At 43.3% G+C, this 12,101-nt stretch overlaps 1 protein-coding gene across 2 annotated transcripts in view; it reads right to left on the minus strand.

The window, feature by feature from the left end:
- The window catches only part of LOC138304105 (fer-1-like protein 4), a 1,042,026-nt gene that overhangs the window by 619,974 nt on the left and 409,951 nt on the right, over positions 1–12,101 (minus strand). For both annotated transcript variants that reach the window (XM_069243852.1, XM_069243853.1), the window contains 2 exons: positions 2,141–2,272; positions 153–215 (listed from right to left, as the gene is read on the minus strand). In XM_069243852.1, the coding sequence (XP_069099953.1) occupies positions 153–215; positions 2,141–2,272 (195 nt within the window). The remainder of the gene's footprint in view (positions 1–152; positions 216–2,140; positions 2,273–12,101) is intronic.

Genomic DNA, 12,101 nt, shown 5'->3' on the forward strand with positions numbered 1-12,101 from the left:
GCAGAAATGAATATATTTTCCTCTCTAAAAGGCTAATTATTGAATTCCATTGTAGGGCCATCTGAATATGTTTTCCTCGTCATGCAGTAGAATCCACAATTTTGGCTATTAAAGCTCAGCTAAGAAAAAAGCCTCTAAGAATTCATACTTACTACAATTTCAATCAGCTTGTTGAACACAACTTCACGTGGCTCAAAGAATTCAAAGAGAAAATACTGAAAGGAAAAAAGCAGAGATTTTGGGTGAGTATCACAAATACATCAGGTGTATGTGGCACAATAGGTTTTTAAAGATTTACAAGCAGCAAAAAAAAGAGCTTCTCGAAGGGCAGGGTGCGTGGTGGATTTGTTAAGGAAGGGCGAGAAACAGTCTGCTCTAACTTAATAGTTGGGCTGAGTTGCTGACCGCACAACATTTCCATCTCCATCACAGGGACAGGTGAACTTGGATAAAATAGGTATAATGGTGGGCAGCATCATTCTCCTGGAGTCAGGAAACTTGAGGTCAAACTCATCACTGGCAGCTGTAGGACCATTTTCTGCCTATTACTCTGGAATACATTGAGTGTCTATGAATGGTCAGGTCTACAGTGTATGCTGTACCAACCTTTCTGCCTGCACTCACAAGGGTGTCGTCCTAAACAAGAAGCCTCCATACTGCCAGGGACCCACAGCTCTTTTGCTGGGGTTTCATTTAAAAACCTATATGGATTACAATGGATTGTAGTTTAAGAGCCTTGAATTGGTGCATCATAGCCTCACACATTAAGATATCTACTAAAACCATGTGTATGTCATTAAATTGAAAAGTTTGTGTACTTCTTTTACCTTCACCTGCAAGAATCTTTTAACTAAAAGTGGGCTTTTGCTTTATTTTTGTCAGCAAAAATCAACTTTCAGTGCAACTACTTCACCAAGTGTTGTCGTGGGGACCTCTTGGACCCGAGTTGGTTCCCCTGTTTCTTAGCTTCATTTTACATTTCAGATTTTAAATGTTTTAGCTGCCTCACTTTTAGCAATGACATTTTACACACTTTACTTCACTTTGCCTGCATATTCTTCTAGGAATATATTGTACGCATTGCGTGTTTTAGTTAGCCTTTTCTTGGCATGTAATCAGTACATTCTGTTCAAAGCTAGGAACATAGAACACAATATCCAAGTGCTTGTGTTGCCCATTCAGGAGACAGCTTCTAATATCTAGACATTGCATTTTATCAGATCTGTGGTTCTAACACAACGTCCCATTATTATATAAATGATGCACTGAACCTGAAGGGGCAGAGGGGCATTCCACCTGCAATCATCTGGGGACAAATGCTGTGTTCGACATGCAGCTCTGCTGGTGCTATTCTACCGTTTCCTGAGAGGATTGCCATCCACACTAAAGACTGACTACTGACACCATTTCCAGGTAATGGGCTAAGGCTAATCCATTAGATCAGGCAAGGCAGAAGGGTATATTCGCTATGCTCTCAGTATAGTCTTGGAGTTAGGTAAGATCTGTTTCCAAGACTTCCCAGCGGAGTAAGAGTTTCATGTTCAGATTGCCATAATCACCTTTCACACCTTCAGGGTTGGGAGTGTAGGTAAGGGACTGTGAGCTAGCCAGGAATTAGGCAGACAGTTTTTGATTGTGTGGAAGGACTCAGTCCCCCACATTCTGAAGTTCTGCCATCTAAATATGAAGTCCTATAATCTTAGTGTATAAACAGTGAATAAGTATGCACGTTGAAAATTTTGCTCAATGCTAATTTGATCCGGCAAATTAGGAGAATTTGCTGAATTCTCTTTGAAGCTTGTTTAAAGCACAATAAAGTTACTTAGTTATATTATGGATTTGGACTTTGGTGAATATCTGACTACTAACTATGCTTGTCTGTAAAAGATGAGGAAACAACAAATCGCTTCTCACGCCATCAGTGATTAATACACTTGCATTAATTACAGCCAGCACTATCCTAATTGAGGTAAAGGTAAACCCCAGAATCTTCTTGTTGACATTTCAATGCAATATCTTTTCCAGCAGGACTCTCAGTGAAACATTTTTCAAATCCCTTTGCTGTGGTAGTTTTTGAAGAAAACCAAAAACTTTCTTATACATGAGCAGAAAACAAGCATAAACATTGTGTACCCTTTACCTGATTGTAATACGGGGTGTTAGTTGACTTTTGTGTTGCTGTATGCTTCTTCTCATCTCCCACTTTGACATGTACCACAGGATCAATATTGACTCCTACTAATTTTTGCGCTTGTATTATGGTAATGCCAATCTGTTGGGATAAAGTAACACTCAGAATGTATTTGTGTTATCTGAATATATATCAATTACCAATTTGACCAGTTTATGAGGAAACAGGCTATTAGTTGTGCGGCCTACACAAGTAATGTGTCCACATTCCCACCTTTCACTGGGAACCAAACACCCCATTGTAGTGCTTGATTCTCTCAAGGGAGTGAAGCAAAGCAGTTCAAGGACTACTCAAAGGAGGTGGTTTAGGCTGGTGGTGATCATTTGCTGACACACAATAATAACACTCAATAGATAAAAACCCAGTCTGTGTTTTTTCTTAGGAAAAATGCATTTATCACACACAGTACTTCATACTACACAGCAATTTCCAAATATACATAAGGCTGGTGGAAACACCTTTGGCAGCATTACATGTGACCCCTAAAGTGTCATGGCCCCAAAAAGCACACCAACACCTCCCACCACCACCAGTACCAGTACAGGGCAACCACAACATAGAGGGAGTGACACTTTACATCAGGTCAATGTCACAACACTTCAAGACCAGAATTACATGCCATAATAATGCTTCATTCCATCACTGACTTATGTAACCATAATCCCTCTTCTTTTATTATGAGTATAAACCATTGAGTTCATGTGTTCACATCATTAATAAAACATTGCAGCCTCTCAGAAATATGCATTACAGTCAGCATTAACAACACTTTTAAATAAAACATGGCAAATAACCTTTTCAAATAAAGAATTGCATAAAACCTTGTGATTATTAAATGAAGCATTGTTCAAGCCATTGTGACACCATCTTAGAATAAAGCATTATCTTATCGTTTCAGCTTTATTTCGGCAAAACAATACCATAAAAGCATACTGACAAAATTCTTACATTTCTAAAAAGGAACGAAAACACTTTTGAAAAAGACGATAAAATCAGATCAAGACCAGAACTCCCTCAGGGCCATACAATACAAATAGGCAAGTTGTGGATATGAGTGTTATAAAAGTAAACAATTAATCGATAAAAACACTATAAAAATATACAATACACATCATCATACAAATCACCATATAAATATTATAAAATACCTATAAATATAAATCTTTGTACAAAAACAGTTAAGATTGCTATCTCACTAATAGTAGCAATAACTATGTACTAGCACAAATAGTGACCATTATAAAAATAGGGTACATGCTTTTTGGAAGAATATTTGCCTCTAGCATATCAAAATGCCTCAAAAAATCTTGGCAATGTGCATACCGTCATCACATGAGGGGTTGTTTAGCAAATTTTTGAGGGGTGATTGACAGTCCCTAGGACCCAACGTATTCTTTCTTTCATGCATGCCTATATTCATTTAGAAGCCATAAAAGGGGTACAAACAGGTGATACAAAAGGCACATTATTCCAACAGCAACTAATATTCACTTAACTACTAGAAAACAAGTTATCTGATGTTGGTCTTAAAGACAATAAATAAGAATCAAGTACAGTATTTAATTTATAAAACCCATAAAATTTACCTCCCGTGCCATCAGGCACTTATTTGCTTAGCTAAGGGGGGAATTTTTAAAATAAGAGTAGATAAATAACTGGATCCAAGAACTAGTTTCATAGGTGTCAATGACCATTCTACGTAACTTAAGAAACCTCCCAATGACTACGGTCCTTATGCCAGGGGGCAAAAAAAATATTATGATTCGAGTACTTCCCGGGCATTGTCAATATCCCCTGGGCTAAATATATCCTTGGCTGAATGTATATCCCAAGGCCACTGGATTACAAAAGGTGGCTCTCAATTATCAGTTTGGGGACCGTGGATTGACTATGGGAGTTTTGCCTGAGTTAAAGCGCCTATAACCTCAGGCCCGCCTTGTCTCTAATGAATGAGATTGCAAGTAGAAACCGGCTTAGACCAAGAACTACATATGGTATCGTGCTGGATCTCAAGAATCTTGCAGCTTCATTGCAGTTCCTGATTCCAACGTTCCTGCAGATAGGTCGGATCGATTTCCTCCTTGGTTTTTCGTAAGCAATGCAGTTTAAAAGAACATGATCCATCGTTTCTGGAGTCTCCATATTACACAGCTCACAGGTTGCCTCATGACTACTCCCATTCAGGAGGCCCCATTTAAAGGTAAAGGCCTTAACCTGGAGAATCCCATATCGAAGCTTCATATATAAAACTTTTGCTCGTCTAGGTTGGATAGTATCTATCCATTCCTCAGCACTCGGTAATGGTTTGAAATCCAGGAAACTTAAGGTTAGTCTACCAAGATCCTTGCTATAGAAAGGGCTATTAAGGGTGAAGTCCCAAAATACTTGCTTTAGTCTGATTTTGGATTGAGTTGTGAGTGTATGCGGTTCATCCCAATAGAATTTCAGCCCTAGATTGTAAAAGCATTGCCTGATATAGTGAAGCCACGGAAGGGAGATGGCCTTGTCCAAACCCATGATCTCAGTTAGTGCTTGCCTGTATTGGATCAATTCAGGGGTTGTCCAAAGTCTACACCAGTAAAGCAGGGGCCTCAGGGCTGCCAATTTGCATATTTGTTTCATGTTAATGTCATAGGCTAAAGGGATCAACGGAGTAGATGGAGGGAGACCCAGTACCCCCCTCATAAAATTATTTTCCTGAGTAACCAATGGGGTTAATTTTGTGAACCCCCAGAGTTCAGCGCCATATAGAGCAGCGGCCTGTGCTTTGCACCTATAGATCTCAAATACTGGTGACACAATGCTCGACCTTGAGCATTTGTAATTTTTAATAATTGCCATGGAGCTATGAGTTAAGGAGATAGCAGCTTTATTGATGTGCGGTGCCCATGACAATTTGGCATCAAGCAGTATCCCTAGGTAGTTGAAATTTTTTACTCGTTCCAGTGCCTGCCCTCTAATCCGAATGTTCCTCTTAAGTGCTTTATGGGGGTTAACAGTCAGGTATTTGGTCTTATTTGTATTTATTTCTAATCCCTTCAAGCTGCAATACTCACTGAATTTATCTAATAGAGATTGCAAGCCCATGGGAGTTTGAGATAATAGAATGGTATCATCTGCAAAAAGGAGGGCGGGGACTGGATCATCGTTCAATCTTGGTGAATCATGGTTACTTTGTTTCAAATGATGAACCAGATCATTGATGTATAATGAGAAAAGTGTTGGGGCCAGCACACAGCCCTGTCTCACCCCCCTCTTGATAGGTATTGGGTCTGTCAACTCTCCCTTTGGCCCCCACCGAACCTTTGCAAATGTATTTTCATGTAACCTCTCCAGCTGGCCCAGGAGGTTCCCTGGCATGCCCTGTTTTCCTAGTGCTGCCCATAAGGAGTCCCTTGGCACCAGATCAAAGGCTGCACGCAGATCCACAAACGCGATATAGAGGTGACCTTTCCTTAGTCTAGTATATTTCCACATTATTGTCAATAGCCTAAAGGCCTGGTCGACTGTACTCGTCTGCTGTCTAAAGCCTGCTTGGTATATAGTCATTATGCTGTTCTCTTCTATCCAGGTACTAATTCTATTCAGGATCTGTCTAGCGTAAATTTTTTGCATGACATCTATGAGGCTGATTGGTCTATAGTTCCCTGGGTCTTCCCTGGATCCTTTTTTGTAGATTGGAATTATTTCTGCCCTTTTCCATGTCTCGGGTATTAGGCCTCCCCTTGCTATAGCGTTACTTAAAAGGTTTAGATAAGGTGCCCAAATTTCTATACTATGTTTGAACATATCCCCCGGGATCTTATCCAAACCGGGGGCTTTTCCTGGCTTGATTGCTTCAATGGCAATCACCGTCTCCTCCAGACCAAATTGTAACTTGGGTAAAATGCCCCAAGTAGCTAGGGTTTTATGTCTTGAGGGATAGAAATCGAGGGTGGGGGGGTCAGAGTAAAGATGTGTAAAGTAGTTAACCCATGTTTTGGGATCTATATGAAGATCTGTGGTAAATATCCCCTCTTTGCTGCCATGGGTAACTATTTTCCAGAAGATCCTTGTATCATTGCTTTTTGCTGCTTCCAGCAGGTCTTGCCATTTTTGGTCCTCCCAGTTGCTTTGGGCAGTAGCCAGCGTTTTCTTGTAGCTGGCCCTTGCCTGTTGTACGGCTAATTGATTTTTTTGCTTTAGTGCCTCTAGCAGTACTATTTTCCTCTCCCTACATTTGATAGTATACCATGGACTGTTTGGGGTGGTTTGGACCTTCTCCTTTTTATGCTTGTTCTGTAGCTGTTTAGTCAGGACGGATCTTAGTGCAATACTCAATGAATGGTGGATAGCCGTAATAGGGATGTCACTAGGTTTATTTTCTGCATAAGGCTCCAGGAGATCAGAAAATATGTTGTAAATATTTGTCATTGTATCCTGATTGCCTAGTATTGCTGGACATTTTACAACCTTTCTATTGTTACTGAGGGTGGGTTGTAACTCCACCTTGTCGTGTTCTATATATTTCAAGTCCAAATCTAGGAGGTGGGCCCTGAGTTCAATTATTAGCGGGAAGTGATCGCTATCCCTTCTTTTATCAATTTTAAAATTCGCTAATCTTCCCCATGTACTTATACTATGCAGAATGTAGTCTATTTTTGAAGTTGAGTTGCCTCTCTGGAAAGTATCCAGATTAAGGCCTCCTTCACCCACTCTGCCATTGCACGCCCTCAGTCCGTGGTTTAATGTAAGGCCCATGAGTTGCAGTGCGGCCACTGTGCCTGGGACAGTTTTTTCTATTGTTAGGTAAGGAATTGCTCTCATTCGATCTTCCTCTTCTGCTAAATGTTCGAATCCAGTTATAGGTTCATAATTACAGTTAAGGTCAACCCCTATCATAATTGTCTCTCCTACTGGGATTTTTTTGAGCAGGTCATCTAGTAGAGTTATTTCAGGAGACTCCAAGTTTGTCCTTCTAGGTCTTATATATACATTGAACAAGTGGGTTATTATCTTATTTTTTTCCCCACTACCAACCATAAAATGTCCTCTGACTCAGTGGCTTGCATACATATCTCGACATTTAATGAGATTTTCGCCCATACAACCAACCCCCCAGACGGTCTCCCTCTGGCAGCTGAAGTTGCACTAATAAAGTAGGTTTTATATCCTAATTTATACGGTGGATCTTTAAGCCACGTCTCTTGAAAGAGACAGACATGATATCGATCAATATAGTCCTGCCATTCTGGGTCTATAAGCTTATTTTTTAAGCCGGCTACATTCCATGAGATCATGGTGATAAGACCCCTTCCGTTTAGGGTCGTAACATTGGAAGTAGGACTCAGATAGGTTGTTGAATCTTTCCTACTATGCAAAGGCTCCACTACACTCCCTGCCCCTGTAGCATGAAAATCATTCCCTTCGTGGGGCTCATCTACTGTTGGGTCCCCATTGGGTCCCACTTGTGCCTGATCTATCTGGATTAGTCAATCTACTCTTTCAAGATTGGAATCACCATTTCTCTTTTGCAATCCCTCATTGTGATTGTACTTATGCCTCTGGACTCGGAGTTTGGTAATTAATGGATCCGAACTAAACCTCATGGCATTGAAATTGGGGGCGGGGTTCTCTGTTCCATGTCAATCAAGCCTCTGGTTAATCTTCCATCCTTAAATGTTAGTGCAATAACGTCAAGTTGCCCCTTCTCTCCAGGGATTCTTTCTGCCCCCCTGATATCTGAACGAATTATGGATAGACAGTGTCTTTTGGCCCTAATCCAGTGTGTAAGCTTATTTTTTAAGGAGTCCTCGTCTTCTCTGCTATTTAAGGGCAATTTTGGAACATTTAACAGATAAACAACATTGGTCCTAATAGGAAACCTATCCTTCTCAGAATATGGATTCCATATAGTGTATTGATTATAATCATTAGATACTTGCGAATAGGGGTTCAGAGTAGGTTCCAAATTTCCTTTTTGGGATCCTTTTACCAAACGGGGATCTCTTCGTGGATTCCCTGTTCCTTGGCATAAATCACTAGCATTTCTTCTAGGGAAGTTGCGTGAGCCAATATTTTCCCCATTAACCCCTATCATGCATCCCTGTGGTTGATGTACAATCTTAGCTATAGCTGGAGTAGGGTTGGGGTTAGTGATCAAATTTTGAAAACATGTGGGTTTACCTTGTAGATGGAACGATATTGGGGGGGACTCCTTTTCGCACTGAGCTCTATGGGTACCCCTACCCCCCTCCTTTTCCACGATATCTGTTAAGGTTCTTACTTCAAGTTTCAAGTCCCTAACTTCCTGGATTAATCCGGTGATTAGATCATAAAGGTCTGCTATAGATCTTGTTTTGTGTTTTAGAGGGTTCACAGGTTCTAAGTTGAGAGGAGAGGTCCTCTCACTATCTAACTGTACAGTTGGGATAAATGGGTGTATCTCATCCACAGATTCCCCCTCTTGTGCATTCTGTGCATTACTACTATCGAGTTCTGCCAGGACTGCATATTTATTGGAGCACATAGCTTCACACGCCTGCGTATGGCTCTTCTTCCTAGTATTATCGAAGGTGCATGGGTGTATGGATCGAGTTGTAGCAACTTTAGGGCTGCCAGTCCTAATATCGGATGATGCCTCCCCCTCTTGCTGGCAAACAATCTCTATCACTTTATCTTCCACTGGTTCGGTTTTCTTTGTGTAATAGGAGGTAATCTTTTTATTGGGACCCTCCCGAATAGTGGCCCTACTACATAGTAGTGACTCTACCTCCTCGATAAGATCATCTATTTCAGCTATTGTGCAGTTCTCACCCGCATTCCTAAGTTTTTTTACAGATTTCTCCTTCCCCCTTGGGGGATCTGATGCCTTGCGTTTTCCCATAGCTTGAACTGCCTATGTAGTGTTTCGGCTCTGTGAACCAGTCCACAATATATAATTTATAAAAGAGAATAGAAGAAGGGCTGGTGGGGATAGACCTAGTTTGTACAATTATCGTCTCGTATCACAACGATAACTATAAATTTTCCACTATATATATAAACAGACCTCTTGCAAAGTGTGAAAAGTGTGAAAAGGCAGAGGCCCAACCTAGCCCCTCTCCAATATCTATTAGGTAATGATAAAAGCTTTGCAACAATAGGTGGAGAATACCGTCCTAAGGCCCTCTGTAGAAAGACCTATTTAGGAGTAAATGTCAACACAGTACCTTCAGGCAGCCATACGTGTAGGTTGCCTAATCCATACAACTTTGGATGAATGTCAGGGGGGTGGCCCAGCCCTGCCTCTTCCTGGCAATGACGGGCAAGGACGGGCCCGCCCTTCGCCCGGGCTTTGCCCGGGCGCGTCCCGCGCGGCGGGAGCGCTGTTTTAGTTTTAAAGGGCTCCTGCCCCTGACACACCTCCTGGGACCTCTGACGCGCTTCCCGCGGCGGCGGGAGCGCTGTTTTAGTTTTAAAGGGCTCCTGCCCCTGACACACCTCCTGGGACCTCTGACGCGCTTCCCGCGGCGGCGGGAGCGCTGTTTTAGTTTTAAAGGGCTCCTGCCCCTGACGCACCTCCTGGGACCTCTGACGCGCTTCCCGCGGCGGCGGGAGCGCTGTTTTAGTTTTAGAGGGCTCCTGCCCCTGACACACCTCCTGGGACCTCTGACGTGCTTCCCGCGGCGGCGGGGCGCTGTTTTAGTTTTAAAGGGCTCCTGCCCCTGACACACCTCCTGGGACCTCTGACGCGCTTTATTGAAACATCAACTTAGTGTCTATGTCTCTTTTATCAACCTTAAGGCCACATAACCTAAAACATAGACTCAGTGCTTAGAGATGCTGAACTCTCAGTTATAGAGCAAAAGCTCAAGCTTTAGAAGTTCCTGAAAATGCATTGGAAGCCTAAGGTAGACCGAGTCTCTTTGACTCTTCACATTTAGGGCCAACTTTTTATAAATCAATGGTACTTCTTTGGTAAAGGAAAGCTGCTGCTTCTCTACAGCCTCCCTGGATCTCTTTTCATCACTGGTGGCACCCTTGTCATCCTGGGGTCACTATAATTCCAAAACATTAGCCTGAGCCAAACCCTGCAGGGATTGTGGGATGCTCCCAGGAACATGAATATGAAATTAGCGGCTCTGGCCACATTGTTTTTGATGTTGCTGCATGGCGTCGTGCTGCACAGTGTTCCTCCTTTGCCTTTTTTTTTTCTTTTGTGGGGGTGCCCTTTACCACCCAGGCACCTCACATGCCACCATTCATTGGGGTCAGCCCTAGCGAGCCCACCTCTCGCTACTTTGGCCAGCTCCCCGCACGGACAGTATCTCCTCTGCTGCTGCAGGATCTGGCAGCCCTTCTCCACTGCCCACTACTGAAGGCAGGGAGTTCCTTATTAGTGGTGGCCACCCACTCACCCTAGACAAAGGCCTGGGGAGTAGGGAAGACCCATCACTGCTGAGAGGAGTGTGAAGGGGCTCCCCCGATTATTGCTCATGTTGGGGGCACAGAGTTGGGATCCCATGCCCCTCTCTGATCTTTCAAGGGGCACAACAGTGCTTCCCATTTGTCTTGTGGTGTTGGGGGACCCAGTGTTGGTGTCCTGAGCTCCCCTATTGGAAACCTGTCCCAGGAGTTGGGATCCACAGGCCTTTCGGCCTTTCCCATGCACGTTCCCTCCCAGGACTAACCCTAGGAAATGTATCTTGCAATGACCCCCTAGGCCCTGACCAAACCTCAGAGGTTTTAACACACCTTGCAGCGGAGCTCCCTGGGCTCTGTGTCATCATGGGGGGTCAAGGGTCCAAGCCTTTTCCCTTGGATATCTTGGGCCCTACTGGACTGTTCTGCACAATTTTAGTCTTATTTCACTCCTGGTGGCAAGCCCTAGCCACCTGGAGCCTTTTTCCTAGGCCTCTGGCCCTCTAAGGCAGCACATGTTGCAGGAGGCTGGACCACTGGCTCCCTGTGCCAGCCTTTTCCTTTTTCTCCTCTGATTCCTCTCTCCTCCTTGGTGCAGAAGTCCAGTTTGTCCCCCAGCTGTTCCTTAAGGGGTGTAAAAGGACCAGTCTACATGGTCCTAGGGGGAGACCCACTGGTCCTGGGCTCAACTGTGGTCAGACTCCTTAGTCCAGGTAGGCATCAGGGGGCTCCTCCTTCCAGTAGTTCAAGGCTGCTGCCTGCAGTCCCAACAAAAAGCATCCTCTCCCTATTGTGCAAAACCTTTTAAGTGGGCGGGAAAGTTCTAGAAACCCCTATGCCAATCCTAGGTTGCCACTCCGCCTCTCTGCTTCTGTCTCGATCTTTCTGCAGAACATACTGGGACAATACAAGATAACATCATCCAGGAGTCACTGGCCAAATCTCCTCTGGGGGGCCTCAGCTTCGCCCCTCGCTAACAAGATTGCCACGTCCAACGAAAACTTAATTAGTGGAGAATCTTCCTCCTGTGTTGGCTCCAGGAGACTGGGCTCCCTCCTTTGTTCAGTGGGCTTGAGCTGCACATCCCTGCTACAGTGTGACAGCTAATTGATTGTTGCAGATTCTTTCCTCCTACCCCTTCCTACTCAGGGCTGAAAGAAGCACTGCTAATTGCTGTGGGAAGGGCTTTTTCCTGCTGCTGGAGAGAAATGTATTTAACATGCCCCAGCAGAATGAAAAAAGGCCTGGGCTCTGCTCTTGAGTTTAGAGAGAGAAACATTACCGTTATGGATGACCCTTAAGTTGTACAGATAACTTATTGGAACTTATAGATTTGATTCTGGTGCAGACGTTCCACCCCATTTTGATAAGTCACTGGACTTTATAGGCTAAAGTGAAGCGAAACTGCATTCTAAGACAGATTTCTCCCTATGTATATAATGGAGTTTCACTAGAGACAAGACAGTAAACCACACTAACTTTCCCTATGAGTTTACAAAAACATTATAAGGTCTGCACCAGGTTAATG

Source organism: Pleurodeles waltl, chromosome 7 (genome assembly GCF_031143425.1).
Source record: "Pleurodeles waltl isolate 20211129_DDA chromosome 7, aPleWal1.hap1.20221129, whole genome shotgun sequence".
Lineage (NCBI taxonomy): Eukaryota > Metazoa > Chordata > Amphibia > Caudata > Salamandridae > Pleurodeles > Pleurodeles waltl.